The sequence below is a fragment of the Octopus bimaculoides genome, chromosome 3 (assembly GCF_001194135.2).
Source record: "Octopus bimaculoides isolate UCB-OBI-ISO-001 chromosome 3, ASM119413v2, whole genome shotgun sequence".
NCBI classification, from domain to species: Eukaryota; Metazoa; Mollusca; class Cephalopoda; order Octopoda; family Octopodidae; genus Octopus; species Octopus bimaculoides.
In genome coordinates this window covers 149536587-149555479 of record NC_068983.1, presented here as the reverse complement: position 1 = coordinate 149555479, position 18893 = coordinate 149536587, and the positions used below count along the sequence as shown (strand labels likewise).

At 35.9% G+C, this 18893-nt stretch overlaps 1 protein-coding gene across 1 annotated transcript in view; it reads right to left on the bottom strand.

The window, feature by feature from the left end:
* Positions 1 to 1823: 1823 nt before the first annotated feature.
* LOC106876677 (proteasome inhibitor PI31 subunit) overlaps positions 1824 to 18893 on the bottom strand; it is a 21293-nt gene continuing 4223 nt past the window's right edge. The window contains exons 2-7 of the mRNA XM_014925311.2: positions 18709 to 18858; positions 13573 to 13652; positions 9577 to 9768; positions 6499 to 6621; positions 4379 to 4408; positions 1824 to 1966 (exon numbers count right to left, since the gene is read on the bottom strand). Coding sequence (XP_014780797.1) covers positions 1918 to 1966; positions 4379 to 4408; positions 6499 to 6621; positions 9577 to 9768; positions 13573 to 13652; positions 18709 to 18858 — 624 coding nt within the window. The 3' untranslated portion in view covers positions 1824 to 1917. The remainder of the gene's footprint in view (positions 1967 to 4378; positions 4409 to 6498; positions 6622 to 9576; positions 9769 to 13572; positions 13653 to 18708; positions 18859 to 18893) is intronic.

The window sequence follows — 18893 nt, the reverse complement described above, 5'->3', positions numbered from 1 at the left end:
AGGCTGTGGCACTTTTTCCCACAGCTATCCTAGGCATTCAAGGACTAATAACATGGTGTAGAATTCAGTATATGTATACTTCAGAACAAAGCATTAGTTGAGTATAGAGCACTTCATATTCAAGGATCTGATGAAGCTATAAGGTGCTATTCAGGCACTCATCTATGAGTTCATTGTATCTTGTAGCAGAAACAGCTGTTCATAAGATAATCATTTATTCCTTTGTCATCTCATATATATATATATATATATATATATATATATATGGCATATGGTGGCTGTTGTCATTGGGTGTACTGCCACACTGACCATACTATGACTAATATTAATATTACTCAAATTAGGCATACAAGCTGTGTATCTTTACTCAAAATATGGGATCCAAAATGTAAATAATGTCAACTTAAATCAATTGGGATACGGATATATGACACTAAAGTAAACTGAGTTAATAGTACCTTATAAATTAATAGTACCTTATAAATTAATAGTACCTTATAAATTATAAGCATTCTAAAATAAGCCATAATTTTCTTATGCACACACACTGAAAAGCAAGAAACCATATAATTTTACTTACTTAAATTACTTATATGTAAGTTCTATTCTTCTTTCAGATGTAAGATGTTCGATAATCTCATTGTACAATGAACCACTTTATTATTGGTTTTGAAAACAAATTAAGATGAATGATATTGTAAGAAAAAAAATCATTGTAAAAAAAATTAGTTTTAGTTTAGGAATTTTAAACTAATTTAAATGTACTTCTCACCATGAAAATGAGCATGTGACTGTGCTGTTGAAGCTGTTGCACACCCTTCTCCATGAATTTTTTGCCATTCTCCCATTATCCTATGATATGCCTGGGACCATATTATGATATAATGTGCTGTAAGGTGTGCAGTGTTATTTCAGGACACCTGCCACCAAATTTCAAGCAAGGGTATAACAAAAGTTTTCCATTGATTTGTGATTGAATTAATGAGTAAGGTTAATATTTATAATGAATTTGCCATTTTCGATGGGTGTACCGCACACACCTAGCTCACCCAGAGTATATGCCCCTGCCTAGTGAGGCCTCTTGGCTTGCCAGTCCCCAGTCAAACCGTCCAACCCATGCCACCATGGGAAATGGACATTAAACAAAGATGATGATGATATCCAATGGGTTTCTTTCAGTTCTAGTCTACCAAATTGACTCACCTGCAGCTATAGTAAAAAACACTTGCACAAGGTGCTGCACAGTAGGACTAAACCCAAGACAATATGGTGGGAAGCAATACAAATATACATGAAGCTATAAATAATAGCATGCAAATATTAGGTTAAAACCCAATAGATAGAAAAAGTCAAAAGCTGCAAGTAGGACTTGAACCCACATCTCCTGTAAGCATGACAGGCATTTTACCACTGGACCAAAGCAAAACGTTGATGATGCCAATATCATCATCATCATTGTTTAACGTCTGCTTTCCATGCTGGCATGGGTTGGATGGTTTGACATGGAGCTGGCCAGCTGGGAGCTATCAAGATTGTCTGTTGTGGCATGGTTTCTATGGCTGGATGTCCTTCCTAATGCCAACCACTTAACAGAGTATGCTGGGTGCTATTTTTGTGCCACCAACACAGGTTCATTTACACAGCACCAGCACAGGTGCTTTTTATGTGATACCAGCATCTGAAAAGCCAAGCCTGAAAAATAAGAAACCATATAATGTGTGGAAGATAGTGAATATATTTTCAAAAAGCAAATTTCCACACTAGACACTGAAAAAAAAAAAGATAAAAGAAAAAAATCATTTTGAAATAATAAAAGACAAATGTTGATATAAATGTATGTTTATTGAATTTCTGGTAAAATAAGTAAAATAGTAAAAATGACAATTTACAAAGATTTCATATCTGCTCAGCAAACTACTAAATAAAATCCCTGAAGTTTGGCTGCCGCAGATGATCAGGATCAGGTCTGGAATAGAGAAAAAAATATTAACTTGAAAGATAACTGACATTGCAAAGGAAATAACAGTCTCAGTGAATCAATTGTTGCATGAGAATCATTACAATTCTGCATATATATTTTATTTCAAACCACACTGTTTATATAATAATAGCATCAGAGATAGTTTCTTTTTTATTGTACTGCTTTAAATCTTACATGCATTTCAATAAATATAGCACAAAAAGAAATGACACACACACACACACACGTGTGTGTGTGTGTACACAAGGGGGTGCTGAAAAGTTCCTGGCTTTGAGGGTAACACGAAAGGCCTTGTTGGAGGCCCAACCTTCCAAGTTCTTTTACAGGGCTTGGAAAAAGACGAAGGACTGCTGCAATAAGTTTGAATCTGAGTGGGGAATACATTGAATAAAATCATAATTAACTGATCCTCCTGTATTTTCTTTTATCCAAAGCCAGGAACTTTTCAGCACCCCCTTGTGTGTGTGTGTGTATATATATATATATATGTGTGTGTGTGTGTGTGTGTATATATATATATATATATGATGGTAACTGGCACTCCATTCGTTACAATGGTGAGGGTTCCAGTTGATCCGATCAATGGAATAACCTGCTTGTGAAATTAATATGCAAGTGGCTGAGCCCTCCACAGACACATGTACCCTCAATGCATTTCAAGGAGTTTCAGCATGACACAGTACGTAATAAGGGTGACTCTTTGAAACACAGGTGCTGCTCAATTTTGCCAGCTGTGGATGGGAGCAATATGAAATAACGTGTCTTGCTCAAGGGCACAATACAAAACCAAGAATCAAATTCACAATCTTACAATTGTGAACCAAATACTCTAATCACTAACACTACTGAGAATGCTATATGTGTTTGATATATCGTTTTTCATTCTATGTGTGTGTGCATGCATGCACATGTGTTATTTCCTATTGTCAGTTGTCCATCAATGGAGAGTATTTTCTTTTCTGTGTTGATATAATAAAAAGAAAAAATTGTCCTGTTTTCAATGTTTCAGAAATGTGCAGGAACTTATTTTAAGCAAAAGAGCTTATACATAAGGGTACATTTGCTGAAACATTTTATCACCACAACACCATTTCGAGCGTGGCTGTTGATCGTTACCAACGTCGCCTCCCTGGCACGTGAAAAGACATTCGAGCGAGATCGTTGCCAGTGCCGATGAACTGGCTCCTGTGCAGGTGGCACGTAAAACACACCATTTCGAGCGTGGCTGTTGCCAGTTCCGCCTGACTGGCCCTCGTGCTGGTGGCAGGTAAAACACCCACTACACTCTCGGAGTGGTTGGTGTTAGGAAGTGCATCCAGCTGTAGAAACTCTGCCAAATCAGATTGGAGCCTGGTGGAGCCATATGGTTCACCAGTCCTCAGTCAAATCGTCCAACCCATGCTAGCATGGAAAGCGGACGTTAAACGATGATGATGATGATGATGAATATACTATTTCTTTAAAATTTGAGAACACACAAACAAATAGATTTTGAATCATAGTATTATAAATATGATTATTAAGAAACAAAAATATCAAAATATTAAGATTTAAAGAAAATGATTTTCTGCTGCCATGGAAATGATTGCAGTGTTTAATCACCAGTGAGACAAGAGAGAAACTTGTCTGAAGCTATAACTAAACAACAATTTATTTGTCTACAATTCAAATACTGTACCCAGCCCCCTGTATATTTGAGAATTTATTCAGTGGCTCAGTTTAGAGAGAAGCTCTGCTAGGTTGACTTAACTAAAATACATAAAATTAAATGAAGCTTTCAATGGTTGTTTCAAAAAACAAATTTTTCTTTGAGCCTTATCATATATTTAATTACAGTCAGTGAAGAGTCTTTCTGCTGATGTATTTATTGAAGAGTCACTGATTCAAGCTCCACCACCAGCACTGCAATATCTTTCTAGGAGAAAGTACTTAACATTTTATTGATCAAATTTCTGCAAATGTAAATAATGTTAGGTAGAGTGGGAGTACAGATCATTGCTGTAAAGAAGTACTATATGACTGACAAGTGCTTTGTAGTTTAGCTAAGGTGAAACTTGACTGAGCAGACTTATGATCAAATGTATGCCAGCCATGATCATCTCATCTTATCACAAGACACAGTACAACCAAAACTACATTCATCAATGTATTCTTCTTTTGTAAGATGATAGGGTATGAGTTGAAGGAGATTCTAGAAAGCTTCATTACTGGTTCATCCACAAGTGATGTGATAGTTTGGAATGATGTATTTAAATTTCCAAATTATAACAAACTAATGAGGAATTGTTGTCAAGTTACTTTCTGTTACACTACATGAAGACTAATTCTTCAGAAATGCCTCAATCACACATTAATACATGAACTCCTAAAATCATAATCAGTGTGTCAGTAACTTACAAAACTCCTGGAGGTCCAATTAAATCAAATCTGAAAAATAAAAAAATGAAAACGAATAGACCATTAAAATACTTATTTCAATGTAAGATGAAGTATACAAAAAAAAAAAAAAAAAAGACATGGAATGAAAGAGTAAGACCATATCTTAGAACATCATACTTCATGGACAATAAAACACAAGACTGAGACAAATGAAAGTATTCTATATTTAACCAATGCAAGCATGAAAATTAAACAAAAGAAAATATAAAAAGCTTTTACTGTTTCAGCCAAATTGAAATAGTATTTAATTATGCAGCCAGAACATTTTCATTAACTTGACTCTAGAAAGGTGAAAGGCATAAATCAATCTAGACAGAGATAAAATTAATAATGCTGCTTATCACCAACTCCTTCTGGAGCCACTTCTATCTCTCTCACTTCCCCTCTCCACACTGATATTTATCATTAACCACACTTCCATCCACTTTTAACCCAATCTCAAGCCATCTGTCACTCATCTCCCACACTCTTATGAAATTACCACTCTTTCCTTCCCCCATTGATTCACTGTCTATGTTCTCCCTTATACTACTTCTTGTACCTTGAGAGTACAATCTGGCATTCCATCACTGCTATCTTTATCTCCCTTCCAGCTACCCTTATCCACCTACACATATAATGCAAGGTAGCCATGTATCTCTTCCATAGCAAAATACCTGTGCTTGTTCCCCTATCATGCACCCAGTACACACTATAAAGTGGCTGGTGTTAGAAAGGGCATCCGACCATAGAAACTATGCCTAGCTGTCACTGGGGCCTAACACAGCTCTATGGCTTGCAGATCCTGTCAAACCATCTAACCCATGCCACCATGGAAATTGGACATTAAATGATGATATTGAGTGGGTCACTAAATCCTGAAATGAATTTACTCTGACTTTCAACTTTCTTCACTATTTCACACTTGTCTAGGAAAAATAAGAAACTATTATCACTGACACAGGACTGCAAATATATAGGAAAAAGGTATAGCTCATTGAAATGACTCCAGTACATGATTGGTACTTATATTACCAACCCCAGAGGAAGTGAAAGATCAAGGCAACAAACAGGGTTGATGGACAAAATTAGATAAGGCATATAGTCTAATGTACAACCATTTCTATTTTCACACCTATTAGAAGTTAAATAATATGGTGGAGGGAAGCTACTTGTATGCCAAGTTCATTACCCAGGTATTATATTTTGTTGTAGTTATTGCAAGTCTCTTACACAACTAATGCCTTGAGGAAGTCTTGAACATAACATAATTAATTTCCCATTGATAGTAAACACTGAACATAGCTACACAAAGAAAAAAAATTATTTGGATTCTGTATATTTGATGTTTATAAAACAAAAACATTGAAATTAAAAGGTAATCTGTTAAACTCACAATCTTAAAACTAAAAGTTTTATCTTCCTATAAGAAACAAATCTAAATGATAAAGAAATGTTACAAACTGACTAGGCAAAAAGATAAAAGTGATATCATAGGAAATAACAAGAACAGTGGCAGCTGTTATGTCCTCCAGGACTTTAAGTTTACAATATAATGAAAACATAAAAATAACTCAAAATATATTTTTCAATTTTATTTTTATAAATGTATTTCTTTTTTTGTATATTCTGTTTTACATTTTCCACATTGTGCCAGTACCGCCTGACTGGCCTCCTGCCGTTGCCAGTACCGCCTGACTAGCCTTCGTAGGGTTTTCAAGCGAGATCGTTGCCAGTGCCCCTGGACTGGCTTGTGCGGGTGGCACATAAAAGACACCATTTCAAGCGTGGCTGCTGCCAGTATCGCCTGACTGGCCTTCGTGCAGGTGACACGTAAAAGCACCTACTACACTCTCTGAGTGGTTGGCGTTAGGAAAGGCATCCAGCTGTAGAAACTCTGCCAAATTTAGATTGGAGCCTGGTGTTGCCATCCGGTTTCACCAGTCCTCAGTCAAGTCGTCCAACCCATGCTAGCATGGAAAGCGGACGTTAAACGATGATGATGATGATATGTATTAAATAAATAGAATTCATAAATAATTTAATAAGAAAAGATAAAAAAAAGTTCTGGAATTAAATAAAGAGAGAAGTAAACAAACCTTGGTCTGGGAAACTGTCCAAAGCCGCCCCTTTCACTGAACCTTGGATCAAATGACATTCCACCACCAGGTGCTAGTGGATCAAGATCCCCAGTACCATAGTTAAATGGATCAACTTGATTCCTAGCAACAAAAGAAAAGCAGGATGAAACAAATAAGTCATGATAGTATTAATGAGAAACAATTATCCACATGATCATCATCATCATTATTTCATGTTTTCCCATGCTTACATGGGATGGACAGGTTTTCAGCACAGAATTAGTCACTTGTCTTTTGTCATCTAACACATGTAACTTTCTGAGATCAGCTTTCACTATTTATTCTTCAGTCTTCCTTTTCTGCAGGCACCTTCTACATAGATTGCTCAACACTTCCTTGCCTATCATCCTACATATGCATCACATGTCCTTACCAGCTCAGTCTTCTTTTTTGCTCTCTATATTTGATTCCTCTCATACCCAATTTTACTTTGCAACTCATGTGTCCTATTGTTCATGAACACTAACATTACATATTGAGCAGAGTATCTCTGCCTCACTTATTTCCAGCTTTCACATCTTATCTGCATTCAATGTTCACATTCACAACCAAGCAACACTGTACTTCATACACAAACATCATAGAGTCTCCCATTCAATTGGAGAAAAAATCTTTTTGCTGCCAGCAGAAGTGGTAACTTCCTCAACTTTTTCAACCCTGTTCTTACACTGGTAATTATAATTTTAAGACACTCTCCTCCATTGCTAATTAAGCCACCTAGGTAATGAAGATATTAAGGCTTTTGAAAGACTTTATTTCATGGATCGTCTTGAAGCTTACTATTCTAGGATGTCTTCTCTATCAACCTGCCTTATGATCTCACTGCACCTCATGGGCACCACAGTTAACACTGAGTATGTCGTATAGAATTTATTACCTATTATTTCTTCATATTAAACATGGTCATTTGCCTAATGGCAATAAAGTTATACCTTTTTTTTAAAACTACTAATTAGAACTTTAGTCTTTGCTAGGTTTAATAGGGCCTCTCACTTCTAAGTTTTGAACTTCAGCCATGAAAATTAGGTTATAATCATACAAGGATTCTTATCAGCAACTAATCTTAGATACCTCTTTTATAATTAAAAACACAAATTGTAATAAACAGGGAGTGGATGAGAACTGAGCATAGCTGAAGTTGTTATATAGTAGGATCAAACCTAATTCACATAGCTGTGAAGTGAACTTCTGAACCATGCAGCTTGTCTGTGTCTACTAATAATAAATTATTGGTATAGTTTTAAAACAATTTTTTAAGGAGTTGTTCAACGCTTTTCTTGCTTTTCTTTGTTTTGAAGATTGCAAATGTTTTTTTATTTCTTTTCTTTTTGTTGTTGTTTTACATCCATTTTTCCATTTAGCAAGAATAAAACAGATTTTCTTGGGCAACTACATTCATAGCTGGTTGTTCTTCCTACCTGAACAACTTAGTCGTGAAGAGCAGCAGAACATGCCATCGGTTGGGTACACTGAAGCAAGTAGTGACATGTGCATCATACAACAAATCTAAGTCATCATCATCGTTTAACATCCGCTTTCCATGCTAACATAGGTTGGACGATTTGACTGAGGACTGGCGAACCAGATGGCTCCAATCTGATTTGGCAGAGTTTCTATAGCTGGATGCCCTTCCTAATGCCAACCACTCCAAGAGTGTAGTGGGTACTTTTACGTGCTACCGGCATGAAGGCCAGTCAGGCGGTACTGGCAACAGCCACGCTCAAAATGGTGTATTTTATGTGCCACCTGCACAGGAGCCAGTCCGGAAGCACCGGCAATGACCTCGCTCGAATGTCTTTTCACGTGCCACCGGCACAAGTGCCAGGAAGGCAACGCTGGTAATGATCACACTCAAATGGTGCTATTTACGTGCCACTGGCACGGAAGCCAGACAGCTGCTCTGGCAACGATCACGCTTGGACGGAGCTCTTAGCGCTCCACTGGTACAGGTGCCATCAAAAGTGTAGCAGAAAACTTTGAACTTATGACCAAATATGTGGTCAGCAGTTATAGTCATTGTACCTAAAATTTCCAGGAATTATTAGAGTTTTAGGATGTGAAATTTAATCAACTATTTAAAATCCTAACTACTCTAAGTCTCTTGAGACTAAGTGACTTACAATCCATCCATCCATTTCTGCCCACTATTCTAGGAAGTGCCATGGGTGTAGTCAACTTTTCCATAGGGTCCTATCAGAAGAAACCAGTGAGACAATGGCTATTATCCAACCATCTCATTCTTGGTCTTCTCCAAGATAGATATAATGGTCTATATTATACATCGTTGTTGGCACTCCATCGCTTACGACGTTGAGGGTTCCAGTTGATCCAATCAACGGAACAGCCTGCTTGTGAAATTAACATGCAAGTGGCTGAGCACTCCACAGACACGTGTACCCTTAATGTAGTTCTTGGAGATATTCAGCATGACACAGTGTGACAAGGCTGACCCTTTGAATTACAGGCACAACAGAAACAGGAAGTAAGAGTGAGAGAAAGTTGTGGTGGAAGAGTACAGTAGGGTTCGCCACCATCCCCTGCCGGAGCCTCATAGAGCTTTTAGGTGTTTTCACTCAATAAACACTCACAACACCTGGTCTGGGAATCGAAACCGCGATCCTATGACTGCGAGTCCGCTGCCTTAACCACTAGGCCATTGCGCCTCCACATATTATACATCACAAGGCTTAGAAGAGAAGTGTTACTGTTGCTAAAAATGTATTTGTTAGCATTAAAAAAGAAAAGTGATAAGTGCCATAGAATAAGATATTCACCTTCAGAAAATATGCGATATGAGTCTGTGAATATTTCAATTTTATATAAACTTCATCTGCACCACTAAGGAAAGCATGGATATTACAATTTCTTGTTTCTGTCTTGCCTGTATTATGACATTTTTTTATTAGACAAAAGAAACCAATACTTGCAAAGAAAAAGAAAAAAGAAAAAAACACACATACACCCCCACCCCGTTATTTTAAAGATAAATTACAGGTAAATATAAACAACTTTGTAAAAGTTTTAAGTATGACAAACCTGAAAAGGAAACGTTGGCTTGAACCATTTGGATTATATGATGATGAAGGCTGATGAAAGGAATCTGGAGAAGCTCTTCTGGCATTCTGAGGTGCTGCTTTTGGTTGAGTGTTTTTTTGGAGATCTGAGCATATTGCACCAAGAAGTTCATCCTCAATCAATGTTTTGAATTCTTTAATATTCTTGTAAGCACTGGAAACATGAGAACACATAAGTTTTAGTTCAAGAAACATTGAATTTCATGATACTCAATCTGTAAGACCCATTGCAGCTTTATTCATTTGTTCATTAAAAATTATTATGATTCAATCAATATGATTAGTTGAAACAATTAAAATTTCTCATTTGTCACGTTACTTGCATTTTGGCATACCTCCCCCATCCCCATTTTTATTCTATGTGGTTTAACTGCCGTTAAGTGAAGGCTTTGCAAGGAATTGATAGAGTTTTTGACCAGGAGTGTGATACTGTTGACTCTAATAGTTCATTCCTCACAGACACATTAATTAAAATTAATAATGATTTCTTTTGGCCATAAATTCCAGGAGTTGGGTATAATCATTTGAATCAGCCCCAGTGCATGATTGATATTTATTTCATGGTGACTGTAAAATATCAGGTTGAGTAAAAAGTAAGCAGTGTTTTGAACCATGAAGAATTTGTATTGGATTTTTGCTGAGTTTTGAATTTTTTTAAACATTTTTTTACAATTGTCTGATAATATAGACACACACTTGTCAAAATGCATCAATAAATCAACATTGATATTTTTTTTACCATTGTTACAATCATCTGAAATGGAACTGTCAAAATGTGATATTCGAGCAATTTTGCTTTTCAGTTTCAAAAAAGGACATAAATAGAGGAAACTACTTGCGATATCAACAAAACGTTTGGTGAGGAAATGACTAGTGAGTAGTCAGTTCGAAAATGGTTTAAATGATTTCACAGTGGAGACCTGAGCCTTGAAGATCGTGAGTGTAGTGGAGGCCCATCTGTCATTGATGACAGTCAATTAAAGATCATCATTGAGAAGAATCCACTCAAGAACTAGCAAAAGAATTTCAAGTTAGCCAGAAAACTGTCAGAAACCATTTGCGTGCGATTGGAAAATCAAAAAAGCTCGACAAATGGGTACCACATGATTTGAATAAAAATCAGAAAATTGTCGCTTTTTCTCCATAACCAGGCTAATCAATTTTTCAACTGTATTGTAACTTGCAATGAAAAGTAGATTCTGTATAATAACAAAAAACGTTCTTCGCAGTGGTTGGACCAAAATGAAGCAACAAAAACATTCCCTAAATCCGAGCTTTTCAAAATGAAGGTTATAGTGACTGTTTGGTGGTGTACTGCTGGACTCATCTACTATAACTTCTTAAAACCCAGAAAACCCATTTCTTGCAGAAACATACTGCCATGAAATTAACAAAATGAATGAAAAACTGCAACTCCTCCATCTTAGATGTTTCACTAATGACACTCCAGAAGTTGAGCGAACTTGGCTACGAAGTTCTTCCCCACCCAGCTTATTCCCCAGACCTTTCTCCTACCAACTACCACTTTTTCAAGTACCTTGATGGTTTCCTGCAAGAGAAGGAGTTAAAAAATCAAATGGATGCTAAAAGTGCGTTCAAAGAGTTCAATAGCTCCTAAACTCCAGATTTTTATGTTACTGGAATACACAAACTTGTAACTCGTTGGCAAAAAATGTGTTGATTGTAATGGTACTTACTTCGATGAATAAAATTTGTGCATTGCTGAAATATTTTGTGATGAATTTCATGTTTCAAAACGTTGCTTACTTTTTACTGAGCCTAATAAAAAACAAAACTGACCTACAAGGAACTGAACTCAATGCAAAGGGCTAATATAAGGAGTGTACTCTGATGTTCTAGCATTTCTCATTGTCCTTATTTAATAATGATTTCCAATATGAGCATGAAAATGGAGTTGGTGGGACAACGACCAAGCAAATAAACCTGGGTACTTGACTGGTATTTATTTTATCATCCACAGAAGGGTTAAAGGGTAAAAAAAAAAGACCACAGCAGATCATAGAGGGATAGAGCTAAATACAAGGAGGCATCTCATTTATAACTTTATAAATTCTACCATCTCCCACCCTTCTAATAATGAATTGTCTGAGATACTGACAGTGCAATAAATATTAGAATAACTGTTGTCTAAACACAGAGAAAAAACAAATTTTTGACACAGAAAATACTTAGCATTCATTCATTTATACACACACACCGGATTACACAGAAAGTTCTGTCCAATTATTAGTATTTATTCAAAAGTACAAGCATATTTAATACAATAATTATAACCCATAATTTCCTTCATTTTTCTATAATTTCTCTCCATTTATTTGTAAGCTTTTGAATGCCTGATCTGAATTAAAATACACGTAAAAGACTTTCGTACATTGGGCCTCACCAAGGCGATGACTACTGACCGAGACCTTTGGAAATGTGCTGTGCGTGAGAAGACCTGGCAAGCCAAATAAGATCGTTGCCAGTACCCCTGGACTGGCTCTTGTGCGGGTGGCACATAAGATGCACCATTTTGAGCGTGGTCGTTGCCAGTACCGCCTGACTGGCCTTCGTGCAGGTGACACGTAAAAGCACCTACTACACTCTCTGAGTGGTTGGTGTTAGGAAGGGCATCCAGCTGTAGAAACTCTGCCAAATTTAGATTGGAGCCTGGTGTTGCCATCCGGTTTCACCAGTCCTCAGTCAAGTCGTCCAACCCATGCTAGCATGGAAAGCAGACGTTAAATGATGATGATGATGATGATGATGATGATCTAGAATGATATTTCTAAGTCTTCCGTCCAGGCCATACTTTTCCCATATAAATTGGTTTTGCAAAGGTTTAAATAAATGGAAATCTGTTGGAGCAAAGTCAGGTGAATGATTCCAACATTATCTTGATAAAAGAGAACTTCCTTCCTGCAGCTTATTAAGTCAGGACATTTTCCCTCTAAAGTAGCCTTCAAATAGTAAAGTTACTAAAAGTAAACAGAAGTGATAGATTGATTCAGTCCCCAAAGTTCATAATGAGTAAGTCCTTTTATATCTAAATAAACAATCAACAAAATTTTCTTTGGGTGAAGTCTTCTTTGTGATTGCAACACAAGTTTTTGATTTGGGCTTAACCAGTCTGTAACACTCAAAATTGCTATAAAAAAATCCATATTTCATTTACAGTCACAATCCAGTTTAAAAATGGTGCCTGGAATTTACAGGTACGGAGTGATTCACAACAGTCAGGCATTGGGTGATGATTTGCCACTGAAAAAGCATGAGAAACCCAGTTTCTTCAATTTGAAGCTTTTCCTATTTTCCTCAGATGGATATGAATGGTCATAATGCTAACATTGATTATGCATACTTTTTATATTAGCTGGACTGATGTCCTCATCTTGATTGTTCATTTCACTATGTTTTGGTCATTGTATGTTCTAGCCTTCTTCAGGTATCTTTTGTTGAACTCGGTTGCTGTATCGGAATTTCAAACTTAACCCTTCATTTGATCCAGGAGGGTGCACTGTTCTCACTCTGCTCTCTGCGTTTCGTGACATTTTTTGCATCAGTTGATTTTTTTTTTTTTTTTGTGAATTACCTTAGTGCCTTTCTTGGGATTGAACTGAGAACCTTTAGATGACTGTATTGTATTAACTGACGTAGTAAAGACGCTGGTTAATGCACTGCAGTTACCTAGAGATTCTAAGTTCAATCTCAGGCAAAAAATGTAACGACACTGCAGAGAATGGAGTTTGAATAGTATATCCCTGTGGATCAAATAAAGTATTAGGTTCGAAATTCCAATACTGGGGCATACAACAGCTGATTGATTGAATTTACAAAACATGACTGATAATTACTAATCATGACCCTTGAGAAATGGAAGGGCAAAATCGATCTTGATGAGATTTGAATATGAAATCTGACAAGAAAATAGTAATGGTAGCAAATGAAAACTACTTACTTAGGGAAGAATTTGTAATCAGGATTGACAAAGTCTTCAATTTCTATTGAAACAGCTGAAAGTGCTTCATTATCAAGATTCTAGACAAATTGAAAGAGAGAGAAAAGGAAGTTAATGCATAAAGACTTTATTTTAAGATTAATTATATTTACTTATTGAAAACAATAAATAAAAATGTAAATATATTCCAATATTTGAACTTATATATCTTTCAAATATATATATTCTGTCACTAGTTTCAGCCACTGAATTGAGACCATGTTGGGACACACTGATTTCAAGGACTGTCAGTCAATTATATCAATCCCATTGTTTTGACTGCATTGAGGCTGGCATGAACATTAGCACAAGGGGAGATAACTCAGCTAGACATAAATATAACATTATCCGGATGTACTAGTTTCCATTCAATCCAATGGTTTTCCACTTACTTTCTGTATACCAAATTTCATCCACAAAGTAGTGGTCAACCTGAATCTATGAAAGTAAACACCTACTCGACAGAATGAACAGTAGGACTATTTTATTTTGGGAATGCTGGGGGACCATAGTACAATTTTATGACTCTTCAACTTTCATTTGAGTAACCCAAAGAAATAAGTAATTCACCTACCAATGTATTATGCTTCACACACGCATATGCAAGCATATAAACACACACACACACAAAACAAATGTATGTATAACACACCAATATATATATTTACTAAGCCATAGGTCTATATTTTTTTCTTTTCTTCTGGTGGGGGGATAGGGGCAGTCCAACATGTTTGCTATAGTAACTGATTTACATCATGTTTAACAACCAATTTAGTGTCAAGATACATATGCAATACACAGCAGGGTGGAATGAAAAGTGCAACTTTCGAAATTGGTAACCAAGAATCGATATTTTGTTGCGAATTAGGGTTAAAAGAAAGGCGTATAAAGAACTTCACAGTTAAATATTTTTTCAAGCTCAACAACACAACTGAAAATTTTTTAAATCACTATTTTTGGTCACACTTTGGACTTCATCATCATCATCATCGTTTAACATCTGCTTTCCATGCTAGCATAGTTTGGACGATTTGACTGAGGACTGGTGAACCAGATGGCTACACCAGGCTCCAATCTGATTTGGCAGAGTTTCTACAGCTAGATGCCCTTCCTAACGCCAACCACTCCGAGAGTGTAGTGGGTGCTTTTACATGCCACCGGCACGAAAGCCAGTCAGGCGGTACTGGCAACGGCCACGCTCAAAATGGTGTGTTTTACGTACCACCTGCACAAACACATACTTCCACATAGCATAATGCAAAACAGTAAATATAGTTTCCTTAAGAGGTTGCATACCAAGTTTCAAAACAATTGACTAATATCTTGAGGTTCTGCATTAACTATAAAGAGAACGGGGGTGTGAACCTCTCTCCAATGCTGCTGCAACGGATGTTGTATGTGGACATATGTTGTACATGTGTGAAGTCTTCCACTTTGTACCTTGACTTTAGGCCATTGTATTAACATTAACGATTGTGTTAAATTTAGTGTTGTTTACATTTAGTGATGACTCACAAGCCAATAACATGTCATGATATCGAATATCCACAATTCTTTCATAAAGTTGCATTATGTGGGTGTGTCAATATGATTTTTTTTATCTCCATGTTATTTAGCATGCTTTCATGTTTATTCTTAGCATGCTGAAAGAATACCAACATAGGTTTCTAATGACTATATTCTTTTCAGTGCTTCTTCAAGGTTTGTACTGCAAACAACACAATTCCTGTTGGTGCATGTAGTCCTTTCCTACTTCTTTGTGGTTTAATGAATTTCCTTGGTTTCTCTACTATTTTAATTCTAAGTTTAGCACCACTCAGAGCTTTCTTAAGCTTACAGGCTAATTCTCCTTTAGGTGTAGCATCAATTAACATTAGAACCTGTCACTATTGTACTATTTGTTTGCTTTATCTATCTTCTTACTAATCCTATGTAGTCTATTCCATAGTTTGCTACAATATTTCAGGCAAATTCCATTAGTATCATTTCTTATTATATTTTCTAACTTTTCCTTTGCCCCCTTGTATACCTTGATTCCGTTTTTTGGTTGTAATTAGAGAACTGCATGTAGTACAAGTCATGAGTATGCTTCTTTATTTCACAGAGTGTGCACAAGGCTGATATATCATTCATTATTCTAACCAAATTTGTAATAAACATATTTATCTTAACATTATAAGATGGCAGAATTCCTATGGACTAAATACTTAGAGGCCAGGGTTTTACATAATATGAATGAAGGAGCTGTACCTTGTAATCTCTCATTTCTGGCTAGAGTTCAATATCAATGGTAAATAATCTATTATTTGGGTGCATAATTGGGTAGTCTTATCATCACATTGATACTTTGGTGGGTAGAGTTAGCTATATGGTGGATGCTTTCATGTTTGTTAGCATAACTTTATGTTTGTTACCTTAACTATAAATTTTATGTCATCTACATAAACCATTATGAATTTTTATTCTACAAGGTTTCTGTCCTGCCAGCTCATGAAGAGACTAGTCACATCTCCAACGATACTAACATGGTTAACTGCCCCTTTTTCTTGCATATACAGTTTGAACACATGGCCTTTTAATGCAGTTTTTTCTTGTGTATACAGTTTGAACACGTGGCCTTTCAATGCAGTTTTTATGCTGGCAGCAATGGCATGTGTGATCATCTTTCGTAACTGAGTATTTTTCTCTGAACTTTAGGCAAGTCTAGTCTATCCACTCTAATGTTTCCTGTTTCTACCTAATTCAGATCTGGTGGTGCAGAATCTTCTTGTCATATTGGTTAAGATAGTTGTTGTTATACACTAGTCTGAAGAGAAGACCTAGTTCATTCATACTGGCATGACTTGACTTCACTCTTGCAGACAACTTCCAAGCAGTTCTCTGCAGCAAAATCAATGTTGATAGATGGATATAAGGATATCACATCCTTGCTGCTCATTATACAACCTGTAAGGTTGCTGGAGTGGTTACAGTCATTGATTCTTTTGTGCTCTCACGGACACATCTCAAGACATTTTAATGAACGTCCTCATAACCATTAAGAGGAAGTAGGATAGCTTATAATTGCTGAAGATATTAGCCACACAAACTGGCCAGGTTAGGGTCCAGCAACTGGATATGGGATAGCCTTAAAGTTAGAATATCATTATGGTGACTTGGAAATTATATGTAGTCCACTTTCTTGGTTGGAGTACATTAAACCACATTCCCATGTGTGCATTAAGAAGTTTTTTTTCTAGTTTGTCAGGTTCCAATGATTTAACTTCTCTCATGGCATTGATATGTAGTTGCACCATTTGGACATATTCTGGCATGCAGTTTTCTGACATGCTGGACTTTTCTGTAGGAAGGCATACTATTTCCCTATTCATAGCACATTGTTTTAATTTTCATAGGCCATTCACAATCTCCGTCTCAAGTTGTTGGACTCCTATCTCACTGTTTCCTAGTAGTCTGATCTAAAATATGCCTAAGTTTCGATCTAAATAGTGAAAATTTTCCTCCGTTTCATCGTCTGCATATTGCCTGGTGCAGATTCTTTTATTGAACCGTAGAATTGTTAGTTAAATACATTCCATAAGATTTATCATAGAGGTTGAACAAAGGGAGTCAAAAGTGTCGACACAGTTGTTTCTTTATAGTTTATATAATTTTCAATTAACTTAGCATTCAAGGGAAACAACTTATATTTGTATTTCGGTTTTGGATTTGGTTTGCAAGATTCTTTATGTGAGTTCATGTGTTGAAGCATATTCTGTTGTGTCTGGGAGAGTCCTTTTCTTTTTGTGCCTTATAATTTAACACACTCGCCAGTAAAATTTCCACTTATTTCTTATTTTTATTTTCCTAAAATTTTTGTTGCATCTTGCAACCTTTTCAATAGTCTTGATGCAACGAAAATTTTAGGAAAATAAAAAATAAGTGGAAATTTTACCGGTGAGTGTGTTAAATTATAAGGCACAAAAAGAAAATGACTCTCCCCAGACACAACTTATATTTGAATATCCTGAGTTTTGTCTCATATATTTCACTCCTAATATGTACAAGCTGAAAGCCATACTTTAACATAGTCAGCCAACCTAAATTGTTGGAGATTGTGTGATTAACCGAGCATGAAACGAGAGTTACAGGTAGTTTCTACAAAAGATTGTACCACTCCTATTTGATGGTTATTGCCAGCAAGTATGCCTTGACATAAGTCGCTATTAAATAGTTTGAGGTTTTATTTTTTTTTTAAACTTTAAACTCTAAGCTGTAGGTAAAAAGATAAAAACAAGCAAAAATATATATTAACTTATCATAAATATAAGTTACAGTGTAAATAAATCATACCCACTTAATGTTATAATATATTTTGGTTTCAGCCTTTCACCTGTTTTAAGTTGTTTGTTGCTTTTCATAAACACTGCAACTTTGCATGAAATTGTGCTTAAATAAAATGTCAAATAGTTGAAATAATCTCAATCATTACCAGTAAAACAGCTAAGCCCCAGAACCATATATATAGAGCAATGGGTTTCTATAATCTTTGTCTGGAACAACCAAATTATCAATTAACTTTATAATCAGCCAGTAGAGAACTGCACATATATATTCACACACATGGAAGGTGTTGTATATTGTTACAGGTGCATGATTTTAGAGCAGAATTGTTTTTGTGCATGATGTTATATTGTAAGTTACATATAATATTGAGAGTCATATAGACTAAAGAGTGCCATGACCATTCAGCCCTACAAATTCATCCATATGCACACATACGTGTGTGTGTGTGTGTGTGTGCATGAGTGAGAGAGAGAGAGAGAGTGTGTGAGGGGGTTGTGAATTTCAAGCCCAGAACATGGTTTGGTGTTTCAGAGATGCATGTCAAATCCATTTTAAAAATGGTGATTTATCAATAAATATACACTGCAGTGATCAATTCATTGGAGCATTTCTTTCAAGAACAAGCACTGGGATCATCTGAGAATGTTAATATTTAGGGGTAACATTTATCTATAATTTGCTTGATGCTTGTAAACTTCTTAAGAAAATAGAAGCATCTATATACATTACAATAAATGTATAAAAAGAAAGTAGATAGAACGTGAACTTTACCATTAGATTTAATGACAGACAATTTTCAATTAGAATAGCTTTCATCAAAAAACGTTCTGCTTTCCCACTTTCTGATTTTCTGCTGTAATTAAGAATATATACATCTTGTGAATTATTCCAGTCTGGAGGCAAAAGTTCAGAACCAATTTTCTGAAATAAAAAATAAATTCTGCTATAGTTAACTA